This window comes from Pimephales promelas, chromosome 11 (assembly GCF_988280905.1).
Source record: "Pimephales promelas chromosome 11, fPimPro1.hap1.1, whole genome shotgun sequence".
NCBI lineage: Eukaryota > Metazoa > Chordata > Actinopteri > Cypriniformes > Leuciscidae > Pimephales > Pimephales promelas.
In genome coordinates, this window is record NC_142779.1 from 11,934,542 (window position 1) to 11,958,145 (window position 23,604).

General features: G+C 38.3%; 2 protein-coding genes across 16 annotated transcripts in view; both read left to right on the forward strand.

Annotated features, from left to right (window-relative positions):
* Window positions 1-96: 96 nt before the first annotated feature.
* Window positions 97-4,729, forward strand: LOC120480052 (arylsulfatase I). Its single transcript, XM_039672968.2, has 3 exons — window positions 97-1,282; window positions 1,683-2,015; window positions 2,099-4,729. The coding sequence occupies exons 1-3, from the start codon at window positions 1,023-1,025 to the stop codon at window positions 3,192-3,194; spliced, it is 1,689 nt and encodes a 562-aa protein (XP_039528902.2). The 5' UTR covers window positions 97-1,022; the 3' UTR covers window positions 3,195-4,729.
* Window positions 4,730-8,595: 3,866 nt separating this feature from the next.
* Window positions 8,596-23,604, forward strand: part of camk2g2 (calcium/calmodulin dependent protein kinase II gamma 2) — a 61,694-nt gene continuing 46,685 nt past the window's right edge. For 5 of the 15 annotated variants that reach the window (XM_039672984.2, XM_039672981.2, XM_039672988.2 and 2 more), the window contains exons 1-2: window positions 8,603-8,868; window positions 11,379-11,473. In XM_039672984.2, coding sequence (XP_039528918.1) covers window positions 8,804-8,868; window positions 11,379-11,473 — 160 coding nt within the window. In that variant the 5' untranslated portion in view covers window positions 8,603-8,803. Of the gene's footprint in view, window positions 8,869-11,378; window positions 11,474-23,604 lie in introns of all 15 variants that reach the window. The other 10 variants (XM_039672977.2, XM_039672978.2, XM_039672980.2 and 7 more) reach the window with 4 other exon arrangements.

Below are 23,604 nucleotides of genomic sequence, written 5' to 3' on the forward strand. Positions count from 1 at the left end.
TATTCTTCAAAAAATATTTTGTGTTCAGTAAAAGAAAAGAACACAGCTTTGAACCAAAACAAGGGTGCGTAAATGATTGGGTCAACTGTCCCTTTAATAGACGTGTACGTATAGACTTTGAGCTTTATACATCAGTGCTTGTCCTTTCCATAGATAGTTCCACTGTTCCACAGTAAGCATCAGTTAGCCACTATACAGGAAAGTCAGCCTCCACAGCCTTTGTTTTGGGAACTCATTATTAGGTAAACGCCTTTCTGTGGTTCTGGGGTAATTAAAGTACCAGTGAAACGATTTGTGAGGTTTGTCTCATCAGCACTGCTTCACTTGCACTAATGCTTGTTGTTTTGTCAATATCATCCAGAGGTAATGTCCTACAGTACCTAATATTAGTTGGGTGTAATACACTTACTGACCAGGTGGTGTCAACAATGTATTTCCTTGTTTATTTTTCTTTTTTTGTTGTTGTTGCCATGTATTTGCATGTTTTTTAACATTTCACCCTATCAAGAAACTTTCACATGCAACATCACACAATGAAACTTAATATAATGTTTAAAAAGTGATGCTAAACGTATATAAACTGTGCTATAAACTGAAAATAGCTCAATTTATAACGAAATTCATTTTTTAAAGATGCAGAACACTCTTTCGTTTACTGTTCTATTATCCTGATCCTGTAGGTGTGTGCTAGAGGAATGTAACACGGTCTTGTTAGAAGACAGTAGTGTTTACTCTTGGACAAATCATCTCAGCTTGCAAAGTTTCCCAGACATACAGTACAGTATACCATCCTAGCATAACAAATCGAGAAGACCTACAGAACGGATTTAATACAGCACTAGTTTTAGATTAAATTAATAGAGCAAAATCTACTTCAGTGGGGCGGGGAAGGATCTTCATGCACCACAATGGATCATAACAGCAAGCTTTCTCTGTTCATTCGGCTTGGTTGAAAGTCATCATTTAGAGTCACCAAAGGTCTAGTCAACGAACAAGCAACCTGGTGGATTGGTGTATACATTATGGATGTGTTGGTGCTTGGCTTCTGCTTGGTGCTAGGACTGCTACACACTACGGAGGGAAAGATTCTCAGACCAGGCAGAGTTCCCCCACATATTGTTTTCGTGATGGTGGATGACCAAGGCTTCAATGACATCGGGTACCATGGCTCAGAGATCCAAACGCCCGTGTTGGACCAACTGGCTGGCGAAGGGGTGAAGCTGGAAAACTACTATGTTCAGCCCATCTGTTCCCCCTCACGAAGCCAGCTTATGACTGGACGGTAAGAGACTTACTATTGTTGTTCTAATGCCACTATTATATGCGTCCTACTGTGTATATATGTCTCTGTGTGTATGTCATACCTGAATGCAATGAGACTTCATACTATTAATCATAATCTTAAGATTATTACTATTAATATGATCCTATATTAGTATCTGTTCTCTGTTGTGGTTAAACTCAATGAATGTATTGGTATAAACAAGGGTTCCTCACCTGAAGAGTTTAGCTCCAACCCTAATCAAAGACATTTGAGCAAGTTAATCAAGGTTTTCAGAGTTACTAGAAAAAATATGTTGGTCAATTTGATCATGTGTTTGACCTTTAGGGACCGATTTGAGGTACACTGGTATAGACGGTATTCCTCCATCACAATCACCACCTACCATCTTTTTCTTCAGGTATCAGATTCACACTGGGCTTCAACACTCGATCATCCGCGCACGCCAGCCCCTCTGTCTGCCCCCTGACATACCAACCCTCCCTGAGAGGCTCCGGCAGGCTGGCTACAGCACCCACATGGTGGGGAAATGGCACCTGGGTTTCTGCCGGCCCGAGTGTCTGCCAACGAGCCGTGGATTTCAAAGCTTCCTTGGATCACTAACGGGCAGCGGGGACCATTTTAACTTCCAAAGCTGTGACGGCACAGAGGCCTGTGGGTTCGATCTGCACGATGGAGACCGGCCAGCCTGGGAGCTGAGTGGAAATTACTCAACAAGGCTTTACACGGAGAGGTGAGAAACTGCAACCATTTGTGAACCAAATACTTTGCTGCAGTGGGTCATGCATGCTTTTGTTGTCATTTGGACTCTTGCAGAGTGAAAGAAATCCTGAGACGTCATGACCAGCGGAAGCCCTTGTTTCTATATGTGGCCCTTCAGGCCGTGCACACGCCGTTACAAGCTCCTGGGCATCTTCTCAGACGCTACCAGACCCTTGGCAACAGACTTCGGCGCCACTATGCTGCCATGGTGAGCGGCGTGGATGAGTCAGTAGGGGAGATTGTCAGTGAGCTGCGGGGGCGAGGCTACTACAACAACTCTGTGCTCATCTACTCTTCAGACAACGGGGGCCAGCCTCTCTCAGGGGGTTGTAATTGGCCCCTGCGTGGTGGCAAAGGCTCCTACTGGGAAGGTGGAGTTCGAGCTGTTGGCTTTGTACACAGCCCACTTTTGAAAAGGAAGGGGGTGGTGAGTCAGGCTCTGATTCATGTTTCGGATTGGTACCCAACCTTGCTGTCTCTTGCAGGAGACAGAGAGTCTGATTCCAGCCACCTGGACGGCCAAGATGTTTGGGGTGCTGTAAGTAGTGACCTACCCTGTCCACGAACTGAAATCCTCTTCAACATTGACCCAGTGTCACGCCGACATGGGGAAGTTGATCCGAGACTCCTAACTCTTAATGGTTTTGGGATCTGGGATACAGGAGTGCGTGCAGCCATTCGAGTTGGTGACTGGAAACTTCTGACAGGAAACGTAGGCGATGGAGACTGGTTCCCTCCACAGACGATGCCAGGAGGTCCGCAACAGTGGCAGGACATGGAAAAGAGACGAGACCAGCGGGGGAAGTCTGTCTATCTTTTCAACGTCACCGCTGATCCCTACGAAAGGGCAGATTTGGCAGAGGCACGGCCCGAGGTGGTCAAAATGCTCTTGACCCGGCTCGCCGAGTACAACCGGACTGCTGTCAGCCCACGCAATCCACCAGACGACCCAATGGCGGACCCGCAACTTCATGGAGGGGTGTGGACTCCTTGGCTAGGACAGGAAGACGCAGGAGACGAAGGGGATGATGAGGAACCTGACAGCATAAACAGAAAGGCCAGATCCAAGAGTACCTGTAAAGTCTGCAAACTCAGGGCCTTATTTAAAAAGGTTGGTACCCGTATGCAAAGGGCCACTTTGTTCTTGTAGTCAAGAGGTAGTTGTGGACAGGATCCACAAAGCAGTCCATTTAACTCATCTTTGCAAGATAATTTGTGGCACTCTGGCTGTGTATAATGTGTAGCGATGTTGACATCAAGAACTCTTGATGTCCTGCCTGCATTGTGAACAAAGATTTTTACGCTTAAGTTCCCATCTGTAGGATGCAATGGATTTTACTGTTAATGGGGTCCAGACAAGAGCAGAATGAATTTGAATGTAGATGTCACTGGATCTTTATTTGACTACATAAAATAATGCAGGTAGTGGCAATGATTTAATAGGGAATAATACAGCAGCTTGTTTGTGGACTCTCTAATCCACCCCCTGGTTCACTTTCTCTCATCTATCTGTTGTTTCTCTGACATGCCTCTGCCTTGCACTCCTCTTCACGCCTCTCTTATTCTCCTACCTTTTGCTTTTATGCTTGTGCTCCATCCAAATCCGCTCTGACATAGCCCACCACAACTAGAATAACACTTGATTCTTTATTGTTTCTGCACTTTCTCCTCCACCTGTTTATTGTCCTCTTGCATTCCTTCTTAGTTTGAGTAGATCAGGTCAGAGCAGATGTAGAAGCAAGCATATAAGAGCTATGAAAAGTATTTTCTTTAATGTAAAATGAAGGCTATTTGAGGAGGAGGAGGATCACTCTTGGGTATGAAGACATTCTTGGCCTGTTCATCTCCTGGTTTCAAGTGATATAATACAATTCACAAGAAATGTTGCCAGTATTCAATGGAATGTTTAGGTTAAAAAACATTTTTACATTATATCTTCTATATAAATTCTTTTACTCTGTTGTAATTGTGTGTATTTCTGATAATGTTGTCTGTCTGCGTTCCTAGAAAACAATCCATCCATCTGATTTGTTTACAATAACAGTCCTCCCATAAAGATGTTAATATAGTCACAAACCATAAATGGTACTGTAACCTATTAAGTGACCTGAGTTAAACACAATTCATATGAAATAATTAAATGAGGAGAATGTTTCCTTAAGTCCTACAGTAGCTCGTTGTCAGAAGATACAGAATCAAGAGCACGATAAAAGTCAATATATACACAGTTGAAGTAACGTTAGTACATACCGGTAGTTAAGATAATGCAAAACATGTGTTTATTTTAAGAGCTACACAGCTAGAAGTACTGTGAATCTTTTGTTCCTGAAGGCCATTGTTGCTAAAGATATATTAAACCATGATTCAAAATGAGTCAACTGCTCTTACGTTCCTTTGAATTGTTATTGCTGAATAAGGCTGTGTTCATTTTAATGCTAAACGGATAGTTCAGTTAAAAAAAAATCTGTCAGTAACCTATATGATGTTCTTCTGTGGGATATTTTGATAAATTAATTTTATTACATTTTTGTTCATACTATAGCAGTCAATGGGCACCGAAACTGTTTGGTTACCATCATTCTTCAAAATTTTGTGTTCACCAGAAGAAAGTAGCCTAAGTAATAGTTTTTTGTTTGTTTGTTGTTGTTTTTTTACTTCAGACTTAGATTGGAGAAACAAGAAACAATCTCTGATGTATGTATATCTGTTATACACTTATCTTAGGTCATAGTCCAAAGGGCATTTTTCTTTCCTGTTTCTATGTGTCCATTCTAAAAAAGAAAATTCAGAAATCTATATATACCAGGATTAATTATTACGTAACATACAAGCAGATGTAAGTGTTGTAATTTCACCAATGTAACAAAAACACTTCCTCCTGTTTATCTCTGAAAACTACTCAAAACAGCTTCAACCCACTTTGGAAAGACTTCAACTGTGGTAAGAATGCACAATGGGCAATCCAACTAACTCCCTCACAGTGTGTGAGTCATCCCGAACACATGCTGAGTTTGGCATCTCTTAAAGGTGCTATGAGCGATTTGTTTATGAAATACCACGCATAAAATGTCCTTACTACCTGACAGATACAGCTCCTCAGACTAAAAAAAAGGGAAAAAAAGACTAGGGCTCCAAAAATTAAATATTTAGGTGTCAAATTATGTTTTAGTTGCCAAATTACAGAATCATTTGATACAGTTGGTTGTTTGGCTGTTGTCCACGCTTACAATTCTATTGAGAATCATATTTTTTATATTTACATACACCAAATAAGTTCATTTAATAAATTGGTTTGAGTTTATAGCTTCCTTGTTTACCTTTAAACCATCAGTCATGCTATATTCTGAGATGGAGGGATGTTTTAGTTATATAAAGTAATGACTTTTTTTTTTTTTTTTTTTGGCTATATTTCAATGTATTTGTTCCATATACGCAGAACTATTCTTATGAAAGTCAAATGTTGCATTGTTTATGGTCCCAATGTAACATGCCACTCCCAAACAAAGTGTTCCTCAATTGGTTCATTCTTACAATTGAGCCTAACTATGCTAGACAATAACCTGATTTATTTAAAATTGTTTCTTAAATTGCACGAACAATCATTCAGCAAGTCTCACACATTTAAAGATATGTTACTGTAATATAACACAACCAAAACACGATACTTGTTCAAAGTTGTGAAATCTTTAATGGCTTGATTACTGTCTGATTCAAATCACTAATTTGCTTGTGACTGTTTTGACAATCTTTACTGATTGAATCATCTCATTTTTTGGCAAATATCATTCGTTGTGGCATCCAACAAGCACAACACAGCAAATAGATACAGAATAGTAATATATTATTATATTATAATTCTTCAAATTATAATTCTTAAAGGGATAGTTCACCCCAAAATGGAAATTCTGTTCAGTAATTACTCACCCTCATGTTGTTTCAACCCCGTAAGACTTTCGTTTATCTTCAGAACACAAATATTTTTGATTGATGGTGAGGATTTACAGTTGCAACATCTCATAATGTTCACCTCAAAATTATTAGCGCATCACTTAGAAGCGCCCTGCTCAAGTCGTCCTTGTGATGGAGGTTAGGTTTAAATGGCTAGGATTGATACGGTAATATCATTACTGTCTTTAAAGTGGAGCTGCAGTTCAGTTATGGTAATGAGAGTTAGCTTCCAAAACACACGCTTGCACTGTAAACTAAATTGGAAACCTTTAAAATTAAGCCCCACAGACTGCTCCTAATATTTTAGCCCTTTTTGTGATGCTTCAGTTAATCTTCAGTTACATGAAGTAATAATGCGGTCAGAGTATGACAGTGCTGATACCACTGTTCAATTCTAAATGCAAAACGAGCATTGATCACTCATTTGTGTAAATAACTTCATAGCAAACACTAACAGACAAAACAGCCTGATTATGGCGCATTGTATCACACAATTCAAACATATATGGCCTAAAATACCAAAATATGGTCTAAAATACCAAAGGCACTACATTTTCCTGAAGAACTGATGCTGTCTGGCAGCAAGCCATCCACCCTCTGATAATGTCCTTTTGCAAAGGACTGAGGATACCAAAATGTGGCGTTTCCCAGCATGCAAGGACACACTGCCATACACAGCAACATCACTACAGGAACACTGCAATTAATATCCACCCACCTCTACGCTCTAATTGAGCTTTCATATCAACCTGCCTCTGTGTAATTACAGTCCCTGCACTTCTTATGCATTAATTCCTAATCTGACTGTTTTGCTTCACAAGGTTGAGAGCATTTATGGCCATGAGACGGTGAATTGTCACATTTCTAAGATGCAATAAAAGTCCACATAATGGACTAATATAGTGGATCAAACATGAAGCAGTCTTGCATTAAATGAGTAAATCAATTTATTTTTATATTTAAATGTATGATTGTTGTTTAACCAGTGATTGACATTTGTATTTATTTGCGTTGTCAGGTATATTTAATAACGCATGGAATTGAGTTTGTGTATCTGGAAGCATCTGCATTGGTTGTTAATTAGTGTCATTTTATCTTACACCTTCAATCCTATGTTTATTCAATTAGGGTAAAGGGATAGTCAAATCTAGCCTAACCCATAAAGTACTCTCAACGGTCTGCTGGTTGAAGTTCTTCAGGAATTATGTAGAAAACTCCCTTGTGATTGATTGTTGTTTTTTGAGACTCAGTTTGTAGTTAAAGTCCCACAGTAGCAAATCGTAAGAATAAAAACACTTATTTTGCTGTTTAGAGCTTAATTGTAGAGCTCTTTTTTGTTGTTTGTTTGCTTTTTTGCATTAACTTGTATTGTAATCAATAAAATAAGTGTTTTTATTGTTACAATTACCTCATGTGGATCTTAACAAAGTGAGCCTCAAAACAAAACAACCACGAAGGGAGTCTTCGGAACTTCAACCTGCGAGTGGGTGCAGGGGTACTTTGTTTAGGCTAGATTTGACTATCTTTATCCTACCTGAATGGTTTAAGATGTAAATAAAAATACAAATTAACGTGCAAAGAATATGTTTCGGGCTTTGCTACACTGGACAGGGCACTTTTGACAACCCACAATGAAACAAAAGTTATCTCTACGTTTCTTCCAGGAAGTAGATAGTCTTCAACGGATTCAAATGATTTTTAGTTAGATTAGCGTTTGAGATGGTGATTATATATGTCATGTCATCAACAATGTAGGCCTATGGTAATACTAGAATGCAGACTTCCAATGAAGTGCCCTTTATCCAGCTAAATATTAAATATTTTATGAATATGAGCTAGAGGGGCTATAAAATTGACATTTTATGATTCAGTCAAACATATGGCAAAGAAAAATAACCGACCAATGGTAAATTGTATTAGGCCTAACGTTACAACTCTTGTAGTTGTACATTTTACATTGCTACCCACCTCATTTTAATGCAAGAGCAGCTGTGGCCATTTAAACTTTAATGTAAGGTTTCTGGTGTCAGCCACTTCCAGTTATAGACTACAAAAACGGGTAGTTATGCTGTTTTTTGTTTTGTTTTTTTAAACTGTTTTACTTTGTTATTTAGGCTAACTTTAATCGAAAGTCTTGCACATAGGCTAAAGGAAATAGCTTGCTTCCGTGTTAAAAGATAAAGGGGGTATGGGCCAATATTCAAATTAACTCTGATGTGTTATTATAGTGTACACAACCAATTAGTAATTAACGTTATATTTCAATAATAAGTTCTGTAGTATCTGTAACAGTTTTTGTTCATTCGTCTCATTATAAAAGCTTACTTTTGCTATAGGCTAAGGCAAATTCTTTCATTCCAAACATCAGCTCTCGGTTCATTTCTCCCGATAGATCATATAAGTTGTTGGCTTCACATTGTTCAAACCGGTTTTGGGAAACAATTCCGACTCAAAAAACGGTGTGTGCACGTTCAGACATCTCTACGCAGAAAAACACCACGGCTGTCAGTTCATACAGCAAGAGCGAGACGTCGTTCTATTGTCGCGTCGCATTCTCTGGCAATGTTTGTCACTTCTCTCGACGTCGAAGGAGAAAATCTCGCGTGACTGGCTGCTTTCTCTCTCAACCAACACGCACACACAGACCAGCAACTCTCTCTTCCTTCTCCCCCACCTCCTCTCTCTCTCTCTTTCTCTCTCTCTCTCACTCCCTCCCTCTCCCCCTTTGAGTGAGAGAGCGAGTGATCTCCCGAAACCTGAGCGAGGCGGTCCCGGAGACACCAGAGAGGCGATATCCTCGTAAAGCGCAACATGGCTACAATTGTAACCTCCACCAGGTTTACAGACGAATATCAGCTGTACGAAGAGCTCGGAAAGTAAGCGACCGCACCGCTGCATTTGTGTGACCCGCTACACACACACACTCACTCTCTTCACTCACTGCTTTGTGTCTCATCGTGTTGCCTGTGTCTAGTTCAGTGTTGACAGCAGCCTTCACACACAGCCGTATCGGTTTTTGCATGTGAAAAGCCAGTGCCGCCCGGTAACGGAAAGCCCGATTGAGTCGATTTGAACATGTCGGTGTGATTTATTAAGCCTCGTCGTTCGCAAAGCTCGGTTCTTTGTTTATCTTTAGATGCATTTCCTAACATCGTGTTCGCGCGCCACAGGGTGCTTGCGGAGCCTGCGTGTTGTCGTGATGCAATAGGCAATACTTTATAGACACTTTATCGACATGCGAACGGACATTCGTTATAAAGGGAAATCCTTTAGTTTAGTGTGAGGTGATCTGCATCCGTATGTTGAATGCACACCTAAACTTTTACAGCATTCAGTAGGCTATCATTGATCGGATAGGCTACCACCGATGCGAGGACTCCTGCCGCGCAGGGTGATAGTATAGGCTACGGTTTGCTGCAGACTTGTGTAACGATAGTTATGGAAAATACTGCTGTTTTGGGCGTCATATATCGCAGAGTCATTGGGCGGTCGGTTACGTTTGTTGTCCAGTCGCCAAAAACATCACCGCGAGAATGGAAGGAAGGGAATTGAATTAGCGCTGTCCAATTCTTAAACGAATCATTTCTGTGGTGTAGGATTGTTGTAATGAACCAGTTGAACCTGTATAGAAAACCGGCCTGCACGATTGTACGTGAATCGTATTGAACCTAGCTATTTGAGCTGTTCTCGAGTCAACAACTCAATGCAAATTACTTCAATAGTCGCATAGCAGATATTACACACACAAAGCATGGGCTACCAGAATTGGCTTTCCTTCTGATTGTATGACAGTTTTATCTACACCTACAAACCCGAGTTGGCTTTAATAAAAGCTGTAGCTTTGTAAATAAACACTGCAAATAGGGCCTAAAACTTTATTTTCAAAACATATTATATAAGTATATATTTTTGAACCATTAAATTATATATATAGCTGTTAGAACAGATTCAGATTTTCCCATCACTGTATTAAGTGTTACATATCATCAATTATTTACCAAAACCAAAAGCATCAGAAGTGAATTCGTGTTGTCCGGTTCATTTTTCATATTGAATCTGTTTTAACAGTTCTTGGATCAAAAACCAACTGTCTCATTAATCCGAACCCATGAGCTACTAGACCATTTGGATTTACGTAGTATAAAAAATTGCTTTATAAAAAACTGCTGAATAGCAGAGATCTTACTAAAACACACTGGAAATATGTTTACGATTAAATTGTATGAAAGTTTTGGCAGTTGCTTTTATGAAATAGCTATAGAAGAAACTTGGAGGTGCACTCAAAACACATTGAAGGCATTAGGGTCCGTATGAGGATGCAAGGTCCTGTTGAAATGATTCAGATTTTCCATCAGTATCTTTAAACATCATATATCACAAGTGAATATGATGGCGTAGTAATTGCTTTAGTGCTCTTTTGTTTGTGAAATGTACAAATTAGAATTTGACATGCTATTCTTGCTGTTGTTGCACATAACTATGTTAAAAAAGCTGCTGTTTTTCCTTATACCATCCATTAGATCCTTATGACATGGGGAGGCGAGGCGGGGTTCATGACCGATACTTATAACATTGGGAGGCGGGGTTTATGACCAATAATAGGACCGATCATCGGGGGGGGGGGGGGGCGATCGAGATGTTTTGGCTTCATTTTTCAGGGCTTGTGCGGCACGCTTGTTACGAACCGTCACATTTGATTCACTTCATAACTGTCATCATCACCAATTCTGAAACCCATAGGCCCACTCCTATGAAGCACTGCAAATGATGTTGTAGAGTCGTTCTCCCTACATTCTCAAGCTACTTCAAATATTTTGCAATAAACTTGAAAATGTTGTTTATATGTACATAATCGTTAAGTACACAGTCTTGTATCTTTGTCTTTTTTTCTGGTTTTCAATTTTTGTTTCAAATTAAAACCTGTAAGGTTATGATTCTTTTCGTTGTTGGTTGGTTTGGTTAACGGCTGGAATTAAGACATGAAGACTTCAAGTGCAAAAGTCTGTCTGTTTTTCTTTTAAATGAGCATTTTCATTAGGCTCCTATGTTTAGGTTCAGTAATTTCACTTTAATGGCAATGAAAAGGTTATTAGTCTGTTTAATGAAATAAATGCCTTATTTTCAAAACTTTTACTGATAAAATTAAAAACATAAAAATACTAATTTAAATGAAAAATGTCAGATGGACTTAGAGGTTTCTGCTTAACTTAAAAAACTTTGGTAAATATTTATGTGAAAAAATACTTTTTGAAACCAAGAATCCCACTGCAAACATGGGCGATGAGCACTATTAGCTTAATTTGTGACATTAATATTGTGGCTTTTTGTTTGAATTGAATTCCTGTCTAGCTAGCTTGATTGTGTGTGCTTTGCTTCTTTTAAACAGGGGAGCCTTCTCTGTTGTTCGGCGATGTGTAAAGAAATCAACTGGCCAGGAATATGCTGCTAAGATCATCAACACAAAAAAGTTGTCAGCAAGAGGTAAGGTTTTTCTTTTGCTGTCCTCTTAGTTGGGTTAATGCATTTTGATCGGCCTTCATTTTGATCACATATTATATCTTCTATTTGTCTCAGTACACCATCATTTTTAATTAGTTTTTTTCTTTCTTCAGTTTAACCAGATATGCATTATTTGTGATTTAACTACCTGTCAGACGAGACCTATGGTCTAAGCCACTATGGTAAGACTGTGTCTTAAGAAATGCAGTAGTTAGTTAGACCATAACAGTTAACAAAGGGGTGAGTTGTACTTTTCCCATTCAAAATAGATCGACCTACCTTTTTATGTAACCGACTTTAAATAGGTAGGACCAGTCTTGAAGAAAAAAATTATATAGCTAACAAAATTCGTCTAAGCTGTTTATGTAACTGGCGAATGCCTGGTCACTTATGCCTGATTGTACTTTTTTTGAGTGGCAGACACTGCTGTCTGATTGTACTTTAAGCAAATGCAGAAAGGAAATATTAGTCCTCCCATTCTGCATCAAGCAGACTGAACAATATTGGTAATTTGTCTCACTTTGGATGGGTCTGTGCTCTTAAATGTGTACCAATGCAATGAACCTGTTGATGCTACTTCTTTCATTCATTCTTTCTCTATCTCAGTTGAGTCACTAATCACTGTCAGCATCATCAGTGCTAATTATGCTGTTGGCGAAGTGGGTAGGGATATATGAGCCTCAGCTCAGCCACTGTTTCACCTGCATCACAGACAAAAGCAGCAGATCTATTTCGGGAAGCAGACACTTTGTGTACCTGTCTTCAAATGGTATCAGGTTGGGCCGCCTTGGTTTAAATTAAATTAAATTATTTTTAATTAAATTACTCGTATGGATTGTCAGCATGGGAATGATAACACAGAGGTGGCAGCAAAGATTGATCATGATAACAAAGTAATTGCATTAACTTTGTGAGAACTCTTCACACAGACCGAAATCCTGTAACAATAAAGTGCCAAAATGGGGCTTGATTTGAAATCTTGTGACTTGTTAGGGGTCATTCACACAGAATGCGTTTTTGTTAGGAATGCACCAATGTTTTTGGTCGATACCAATTTTAAAGAGCACCTATCATGGATTTTTGAAATTGACTGTTCATGTAGTGTGGAATATAGCTCTAAGGGAATGAAAACATCCTGCAAAGATTTATATCTGAAAGTGCACCGTATATAAAGTTATTGTCTTTCAAAAGTGAGAGTCGACTCTGAGTCTATGAAATGAATTGTTTTTGAAACGAGTCATTAGCTGTTACGTCGTGACGTAGATAGGTCATTGGCCGCTCCCAACAACTGCGCGCGCATACGAAAGTGTAAACTTGAAGTGACGTCTAGAACACATTCAAATACTTCAGCTGAATCGCATCATGTCGAGAAGACGCTGTGTTCTACATTGCAAAGACAGTTCAGCCACTTGTTTCCATTGTCCAGGGACGAGCATGTGAAGAATCAGTGGTTAGAGTTCATATTTGCAACGATACCACAACAGTATAGCCCGAACCTTGTGTTCTCATCATTTTGATGACGAATCATTCAAAATTCAAAAACCTAAATGAATTCAAATGTGGATTCGCAAGCCGGTTGTTCCTGAAGGAGGGCTCAGTATCCAGTGTATATGGATCAGGTTCGTCCTCCTACGAATCACAATCTGTAAGTAATTTTAATAATGTTATGTTTTCTGTAGCATGCACAATATAGTTATATTGTGTTGTGTGTGTTGTGTACTCTCCGCACAGCTTCTAAGCGGGGTAAGTTAGTTTTAGTTCTAAGTTAGTTTTGTTTTTGATATTCACCAGACATTCATTGTAAAAAATCGCAAAGCCGCCGCAATGTGAGTTTCGCCGGGAAAGCTTGCTCTTGACGGAGACGCGTGTAAGGGACCGTGTGGAAAGTGCACTTTTTCTGACATGTTTGTTCAAACACTATATGCAATTTTCAACACTTGACAAGCTATAATCCTGGTTATGGGCGTTCCGTTGCCGACAGTCTCTGCCTACGGTTTACCAATAACAACTGACTGGGTCATTTGACCAATCACCGAAGATTCGCGTCACTCAAAGGAGGTGTTTGGGAAAATGTATCGTCGAACGAATCATTTGGGAGTCGTTGAGCAAATCAGTTAAAAATAAATGCATATTATAAGACAATTAAAGTGTTTTTTAAACACTTTAAAACACCTAAAACAAAAAATAGGAACATTTCAAATGCAATGAAAGGGGCTCTTTAACAGACATCTATTGGCCAATTCCAATACCGATGTTTTTCATTCGCTCACTATACTGTTTTAATCATGTTTAAAAACATACATTAATGGGGTGAGGATATATTATTGATGCATTATGAAATAATTGCTGAATTATTATAGAACATTACATTTTTATCATTAAATTATGTTAAAGCAGTTCCCTTCAGCATTTGTTGGTGTTTTATGATGAATGTGTAATTGGACACATGGCCTGAGCTGAAGAAATTAAATTATTGTTCTGTCTGTAGACCTTCAAGTTGAATTACAACAGATTCTGTTCTCATTGTGTATGCATTTGTGTGCGCTACGGTCCCCATGGATGACGAGTAAACAACAGATTTATTTAAAAGATCCTTGGACAAAAAGCAACAGGTAATTAGATCAGCATAGTTTGGCGACTCTTATAGGCTTCTTTTCAAGGAACCTGGCAACTGTTATTCTTCAAACTCTTTATCATGCTGGCTGGCACTGTATTAAAAAGCAACCGTGCTATTCATCCGGTGGAGCCCACACAAGTGCCAAAGCCCCCTCCCACGAAATCTCCCCATTCCCTTGGCCTTAATCAAAGCCCAGAGAGATCTCTCGACATGCCAACCTGTTAACAGACACGTATAAGCTATTATCATCTCTGAGTCATCTTGCGAAGGCCAGGACATTCTGCAATTGCTCAGTCAAATGTCGTTTATGTCTTATAGTATAAAGAGTGCAGTACACTCTTGTAAGTTGAGAGTGCCACGGTATGGTGGTTGTTCAAAGGTTGATTCTTATTGATATATTGTTATTGTTCATTGTGTAGTTTTTCAGTTGCATATTGAATTTAGTTGAATGGGAATGCTTAAATATTTAGCAGCACCTCTAAAATTCAGATTAATCCAGTGAAATGCAAAGGTAAATATTATGTAAATGTAAAGCAACGTAACTGAGAACAAATAACATGAACTTGTTCCTTGTTGCTCTCATCTATTAAACTATTAAAGGGTCATGAACTGACAATGAACAATACTTCATGTTAATTTCTACATGTGCTAAACCATTTTTTTAATGTTTTAAGTATAACTTAACATTAATTTTTACAGTTAGTTTATGCCACAAATTAAATGCTGCAAAAAATTGTTCGTTGTTGGTTCATTAAACATATTACATTAATCACTATTTTAATGGAAGCAGCTACAGATATTTTCTTTCATATTGTCAGAAATGGTCTTAGGTGGTGGCGGACAAATGGTCTCAGTACACAAAGAATAATTAATTTAATCCATAATATATTTTCATTATTTTTTTCAGTAAAATTTAGATTTGAGACCCCTCCCTTTTGAAGAACTCTAATGTAACATAATTACACATCTCACGTCATCTAGTCTTGTGTATACTGCATTTAGCCAAAGCTGCAAAGCAGACTCTGTTACACAAATATTTTACAATTTAGATAGCTTAACTAAACTAAAGATCGCTTTATTAATAATCTTCCTGATCAGTTTCATCTCCTCAGCATCCCAGATAGCTTAGAAGAACTCGATATTGTGACAGATTCTTTTGACTCTCTCTTTTCCAGCACTTTAGACACAGTTGCTCCTTTGCGCTTAAAGAAGATTAAAGAAAATAGTCCAACGCCGTGGTACAACGAACACAAAATTGAGCACAACTTTGTTTGTTTTTTTCGCATTTCATGGAAAGAGAGCACGGTTGCGTACAGGGAGGCCCTATTAGATAAGACCCTTATTTTTCAACCCTATTAGAAGAAAATAAACAAAACCCTAGGTATTTATTTGAAACAGCGGCTAAATTAATGAAAAATAAAGCTTCAATCCCAGATGTTTCCAAGCAGCACAGCAGTAATGACTTTATGAACTTCTTTACTTACAAGTTTGATAATATCAGGAAGAAAATTATAGCTATGCTACCATCTACTACAATATTGCACCAGGCAGTGCATTGTAGTTTCCCTGAGGAAAATTTTGATTCATTCATTGCTGTAGGGGTGGAAGAATTTTCTTGTTAAATCATCTAAATCGACAACATGTCTGACCCTATACCGACTAAGCTATTCAAAGAGATGTTTCCAGAGGTCATAGATACTCTTCTTAATATCATGAATTCATCTTTGTCATTAGGATAGGTATGCACCAAAAACTTAAGCCGGCTATGATTAAACCGCTTGTTAAAAAAAAGGCAACTTGATCCTACAGAATTAGTAAATTACAGGCTGATCTCGAATCTACCTTTTCTGTCAAAGATACTAGAAAAGGCAGTATCTTCACAACTGTGTTCCTTTTTTAGAAAGAAATGGTTTCTGCAAGGATTTTCAGTCAGGATTTGGATAGTACCATAGTACTGAGACAGCTCTCATCAGTCACAAATGATTTGCTCTTATCATCCGATCGTGGTTGTATCTCTCTATTAGTGTTACTTGGTCTTAGTGCTGCATTTGACACAATTGACCACAACATTCTTTTAAATAGACTAGAAAACTATGTTGGCATTAGTGGAATTGCATTATCATGGTTTAAATCATACTTATCTGACCATTATCATCAGTTTGTAGCAGTAAATGAAGAGATGTCTTATTGATCACAAGTTCAGTATGGCGTACCACAAGGCTCAGTTCTAGGACCACTGCTGTTCACTCTGTATGTGCTACCATTAGGAGATAGCATTAGGAAGCATGGCATTAGTTTTCACTGTTATGCTGATGATACTCAGCTCTATATTTCTTCACGCCCTGATGAAACTTACCAATTCCAAAATTAACGGAAAGCAAAAATGTTATAAAAAAAACTGGATGACTAATAATTTCCTATTTTTTAATTCTGAAAAAACAGAGATTCTAATTATGGGCTCTATGCACGGCGGTGTTTCCGGTGAAGGTCTAAGGATGCTCGATAACTTGCTCTGCCGATCGCAGAGTCCAATGCAATACCGAGAATTTAGATTGAATTTTATACTCCATGGTTATACTAAAGAAACGTTAGTCACAAAAACAGATAAAACAGACACCCCTCGTTGTGTTTATGCTTCTTTTTAAAATTATATTAAATAAACATAATTATATATAAAATTACATCTAAACGTATGTACGTTTCGTTTCAAAGACGGGAGGACAGTACATTTTGAAGACTCTGCCATAATCCTGTTTTCCATCCACTTTAATCTCCACAACCGGAAAATACGGAACTTATGCGTGCATACTGTATAGCCCATTGGACAAAATCTTCCTCCCAGTCCCATACTAACCTAGAATACTGTCTAACACTTCATTGCTGCTCTTTTGAGTCTTAATCATTGGTTAGGAACCTGTAAAGCCAAAACAATATTACTTTAATTTCCTATTATCACTGTAAAGCTGCTTTGAAACAGTCTATATTGTTAAAAGCACTATATAAACGAAGGTGGCTTGACTTGACAGTTATGTGGCCATGTGTGGTTTGGCTGAACATACTAATGGAATCGTGATTGCTTGTAGTGTGTGTGTGATGGTGTAATCCAGGGCAGCGTGGAGCCTGTGGCTGAGACGCAGGCATCGTCAGCATGCAGCGGTGATGTCAGGAGGTGCGTGAAACACTGCTGAATAATTGAGATCCACAGCCGGCCGTAGCTCTAAATGGAAAAAGAGGCTAAGACCTTCACCACTTTCTGCCTCTCCACATCTCTCTCACTCTCTCTGACCTCCCTCAGATCAGCTGCAGCATCGTGGCCTTGTTGTATTATCGGGGCCCTAGAATGCTTCCTCGCTGCTCGCTGGAGGGCGACTGGCAGAGGCCTGATAAACGCAACAGCACTGCTGTGGTGAATCTTTAATGGAACAAACTGTGAATTTTTAATGAACCCCAGCCAAATGGTGTGTGTGCACAACGGAAAGAGAATGGCTGTTGGCTGAGTGCATTGGGACACATTTAAAGGAAAGACACAGTTGTGTGCATGTTTATGATGTATGTGTGTACCACCAGTGAGGGCCATAGGTGTCAATAGGAGGGTTGGTTGTATGGTTGTGCACTCTATTGAATGTAATTGTAAGTTAAGCATGCATACATGTGTTTTGGGTTTAAATATGATTCCATGAGGGATCATTCTCAAATCATGCTGGATAACACCATCATCAGGTTTTATGTTCAACTAAAATTTGAACAAACCAAATACTAAGATAAATATTTCAGTTAGGGGTGTCAAACTCAGTTCCTGGAAGCCACTGTCCAGCAGTGTTTAGCTTTAGCCCCATTTAAACAAACCAGAACCAGCTAATCAATGTCTTCAGGATTACTAGAAACTTCCAAGCAGGTGTTTTGCAGTTGGTTGGAGCTACATTGTGCATAGTGGCCCTCCAGGAGTGGAGATTGACACATGAGTTACATAGATATATCTAGTTTGTAATGAAATTACATATGTATCACTTTAATAATATTTCACAAATTCAAAATGCAAACATTTTCATTTGCAATAGACTGATTTATCTTCTGGTATTTGGCCATCTTTCTTGATATTGTTGGTTAATTTTGGGATATTTTTTTATTATCACCTTTGGTCAATAATCATGTTCACTTCGCCAATGTTTAAACTACCATTCGAAAGTTTGACATTGATTTTTTTTTTTTAATCAAAATATATTAAAACTATTTTCTGTTTTATTTTAAAATGCAATTTAATCCTGTGGTGGCAAAAAGCTTAATTTTCAGCATCATTACTCATAAATCATTCTAATATGCTGATTTGGTGCTCAAGAAACATTTCTTATTATTATCAATATTTAAAACCCGATGTGCTGCTTCAAATTTTTGTGGAAAATGTGATGCCTGTTTTAGGATAGAATAGATTTGATTAAATTAATAGTTAATTAAAACAACTAGTTTGAAACAAATATTTTGTAACACTATAAATGCCACTTTCAATCAATTTATACATCCTTACTGAAAAAAGTATTTTGTTAAAAAAAACCTTCCTAAAGAATGGTAGCAAGGTAATTTATACAGTGACATTGTATCAACCTAGCCACCCCACTTTTTAAATATCAATATCGTCCATTGAAAAACCCATATTGCTCAACCCCTAATGTTGGCTATAGTTATCCCAGACTTTTGGACTGTATAGTGTGTAACAGGTGTCAGAAGAGAAACTCCAAATGTCTGCATAGTCAGTGACCCCCCCCCCCCCCCCCCCCCATACAGTACAGTCGTTGTTGTCTGTGACACTCTGGTTCCTGATTAACATTGCATGACATTCACCTCTCTACACCTTAAAGTTCTGAGTCAGTCGATGTATGCGCCAATCTCCTGTCATACCCTTCTCAGATGAATTTACTTTGATGATGTCACAATGTTTCCTGTAACCTTAGATGAACTCGTAGCTAAAATGTAATTACATTTACTTATTTAAGGAAAACTGCCTTAATTTGTCTCGCAAGTTTGAAGGGGCGGTGTTTCTCATTTGCTCAGTATCACTTGCAATCTTAATTAAACAGGATTTCCGATTAGCAGTGTCGAGTTCATCAGTGTCCACACGTTTATTTACCTTGACCACGTGCATAGGTTATAAGGAAAGTTCTTGGATCATAGGAGATGCATCACAAGTCCTAGTTTTTGGCTGAAATTTAGCTTTAGCTGCTCATTTAATCATGACGATAGAGGTTGTATAGCCAGATCAATTGTGTATTATGATAGTTAACGACAAAACAACAAAATTCTGAGACTTTTTGGCTATACATTTGCATTTATTTTAACTGTCATTTATTGCTGAAAGATATTCAAATGTTTTGCAAGATGGCAAATGTTTTTGTACAACTAAAAATAAAAAAAAGGCAAGACAGCTTATTTTGTTTTGCAATTGGCATATGGAAGCCATCATTTCACTACCCTGGAGTTTAAGTAGTCTTGTTTAAAGGAAAGCCTCGTGTGCATGTTTTCTTGAAAGCAGAAGACTTCACTTCTGAAAATGTACATTTACTTTTCAGTTAGTTGGGCATTAAAATAATCTAAAGTTTGGACTGCAAAACAAACAACAAAACAAAAGTTGAGTTTCCTGAATGCAATTCATAAATGGAACACTTTCAAGTTAGTTTTTTTGTAGTTCTAGTTCAGCACGCAGGTGCCCTGAAATAGTCACAGCACCTCAATAAACTTTTATTTCGAATCTTGCTGATTTTCATAAAATTTCTAGGAATTTTGGTGGAAACTAAACATTAGTTTGAATAGATTTTCATTTAAGTGGTTGGGATTTTTTTTAGATTAACATCATAAAATATGCTGAACATACCATACCAAGTAATGAGCCACATTTATCGCACAATTGATATCAACACAAAAGCTCACCTTCCTCCTCCACATAACCAGAACACAGGTCTGTCATGCTATTTACACCGCAGCCTCTGTTCATTTTAAACCAATGAATGACGCTCTGTAATTTGAAAGGACATAATGTATTCGATGATACAGTATGCATAAGTCTGTATGTGGCACGCTCTATAAACAATGACACAGATAAACCATTATTCAGGTGGCTGACTCGTTGTTTGCAAGGCCCTAAATAATTGATTCATATTGCAGGCTAAAGTCACTATCCCCAAGCTGTGTCGAAGGAGAGCTGATAGAGCTAATCAAGTTTTTGAACTGAGAATTATCTGTTAAGCACTAATAATTTTCTGTCATGGACAGTATTCTATTATCTTGCAATACAAACCATTTTATATATAAAAAAGCTCAATAGTTGGTAGCGTGAGTTTTCTTAAGAATTTTTCAATTTCAACAGCTCCATCTCCATTGATCTTTTGGAACAGTGTTTAGACTAAAGTTAGATCTTAGATAATATTTTAGGGATTAGATGCTCTTGTATGTATCATTACAAGGTGAATGTTATTGACTGTTTACAGAGTAGAATTGTTTTTAATTTTAATCCAGTGACTCAACCAATAGGGTGTCTCAGCAAATATCCAAGGGGGTAGCAAGATTACTTAAAATGTAATATAATTAAAATATTATTAATTAAATAATCAATCAAGATTAATATATAATTCTCCCAAATAACTATTGCATTTCAGTTCTTAAAACTTTTGGAAAAGAAAATTAATTGTGATTTTGTAATATTTATATACTGTATAACAATATATTATTAAGTTGGCCCTTTGAATATTGTGTTAGGCAATGGACTGCCTTAGGGTCTAAAAGTTTGAGAACCACTGTGACTGATTTAATCTTGTCTGTCTTTTGTTATATATATTTGATGCTATAGATTTCAAGCTATTCTGGAGGGGCCGTAAAACAGAGCCCCGCCCACAAGTAGTGACAAGCGTTTGTGTTATTAGTGATGTTATTTTGGCCATGTTTGACCCTCACTTAAATACAATGACTACTTAATTTTGCTTTTTCATGCTGAAATTATTTCAACTTCATTTTTCTTGTATAATATGGATGGGCTACACCACCAAGCCTACAATGGTTTCATTTAATTTTGAACAGTAAACACTTGACCCTGACAGAATTGAGCGGGAAGTGAATTCACAACAAGGTCGTCATTTATTCTCTCACGCTGTCATGCAGTGGTCATAGGGATTTGTCATACCTGCTTTGTTTTAACTGCTGGGAATCTGCAGGCGTCTAAATCACGTAACAGGATAATCCCTGTTGGATCGGGGAGAGAGATGTAGTGATACCCTGGATCAGCAGATGGTCTGGTGCGGGACAGACGCACGGCTTAAGCTCACACTTACACACGAGAAGCACGTCAGCGTACAAAGCCAGACACACAGAGCAACTATGCTTATCCTTTCTTCCTAAAGAGTTGAGCTGAGGGGCTGTGAGTTTGCATACATTGTTTCCATTAGCCAGTGTTTGGATGTTTTGGATTTTAAACTCGGTTACCTAATGAGGAAATAACTGCCTAGAGCCTTTGAGGTGATTGCTCTGTCTGGCCATAGGATGTTTTCGCCCTTTTGGAAGAGTGTGGGGGGCATGGTTTCAGTACAGAGCTATACACGTGTATTGTTAGCGCTGTCTTATTGGAAATTCATGAGTCCATTAGTAAGGCAATTCTGGCTGACAGTTTTACTGTCCTTTGCTGAATGTTTACTTTTATCCTAGCATGTCAATAAACTTGTACAAAGCACACATACACACCCTTCCTAAAAGACCGAAGTTTATCTTGTAGTTAAGAAAGGGTTTTTTATCTTCTCATGGGTAGATTGATGGCAGAGTATGTGATGGTGACTAAACTGTTGGTGGTTGGACTGCTCTCATTCCATGCCTCTCCACAAAAGTATGCTATTGAACTTTGAAATCAATCAGAGGGAAGAGTTTTGAACTGAAACCACTTGAATGAGCATTAGGGATGTGCATGAGCTGTCATAATTTACCAGTTGTGTGGTTGTTTGAATTTTATATTTTTCTCAGATGTTCATGTTGTGATCTTTTCTTCTGTATTGTGATGTACATCCTTGGCTCTATCTGTATGATGTTGATTGGATCTGTATGTGAGCTTGAAGTCAGTTGTAAGTGGTGGGGTTTTAGTGGCGTACATCACGAGAAGTTATGACATTTTCATTAAAAAATAAATGGTCAAAAAGATTGACATGCATTTGATGAATTATTCATAATAAGATCAATAGCATGCATTTAGAAAATGTCTTTCTAAAACTTTACTTGTGGCATGTAAATGAAAGTAATATGAAAGTATATGCAGAGACAACTAGTCAGCCAAGGTTGGTTGATTCCCACACGACATATAAAGAAGTATAAAACTATCATCATGAGACATTGTTATGATTGGACCTTCAGATTATACATGCCAACAAGAACTTTGTTCACAGCAGTCGATTTGACGTCAGACAGTAATTGCCGTTTCTTATTGTAGAAGGAGGTGTAGTTGTTTGTCAAAGTGTTTTAATGGCTGTAATGGCATTGCTTTAAAGCTACACTATGTAAGATTTTTGTAATAAAATATCCATAAATCACTTGCACAGTGTGATCTATTTCCTGCAGTTGTATACTTACTTAGGCTGAATCCCAATTCACAACATTTTACAAGGGCCAAGGGGTTGAAATATTCCCCTACGAAATGGTACAACCCTTCATGAACCCGATACGTCATCAGTCGTCGGCGATGGCTCTGCCATTACAGAGTTTGTACAGGATTTCTCCATGACAACAACTGACAATCAGTGCAGCTGCTCTTAACTTTGAATTAACATGATGATTATAACATCCCTTCCTCGAAATGTATGTCAATTTATTATACCATTTGTTAATTTAAACGACTATAGTGTTATTATACGAGTAAATAAAGTGCGTGGTGGAATCATCTGGCGCTAAATTTAAATGTTTAACCATTTACGATGCATCTCGCCGGTGATTTCCAACGTTTAGCCCTCCGTTTGGAGTGTGCCTCTGAAAAATCTCCGTTTCGAGGGCTATGTAGCCCTACCCCTTCGCCCTACCCCTCGATCTCAAGAAGAATCGCAACACCCTACCCCTAGACGTGAACTTGCAAAAATGAGGGGTAGGGCCAAGGGGTGAATTGGGATTGAGCCTTACAATATACCAAAAGTACCCAAAGATTTTTAATTTCAGGTTTTCGCTCATACTGCCATAGTAACCATGGCAACAGATGTGGACAACTGCGTTACGTCTAGCGGCACGCTTATGCTGTTGTTGTTTCGTTTAATCATTATGGACCATGGCAAGCAGACTTTGGGACAAAAGGGGAACTAAAACGAGGATCAATATCAATGCGTGGAATTTTTCGAGATGCCGAGAGCTCCACGTCCGTGACAAACTTCGACTTGACTGAGACGCCACTCTTGCATGTACTTTATTAGACAGTTGAGCAAATGTACATAAAACTAATCAGTGTTACATAGCTCAACATGAGATGTAAGAATATGATCAGTTTGTTATT

What these genes read in the sequence shown, in the direction of transcription:
- LOC120480052 (XM_039672968.2), top strand. Translation starts at nt 1,023, where the DNA reads ATGGATGTGTTGGTGCTTGGCTTCTGCTTGGTGCTAGGACTGCTACAC. An exon ending in AGCCAGCTTATGACTGGACG is followed by an intron (nt 1,283 to 1,682) that starts GTAAGAGACTTA and finishes CTTTTTCTTCAG; the next exon opens with GTATCAGATTCACACTGGGC. An exon ending in ACAAGGCTTTACACGGAGAG is followed by an intron (nt 2,016 to 2,098) that starts GTGAGAAACTGC and finishes GGACTCTTGCAG; the next exon opens with AGTGAAAGAAATCCTGAGAC.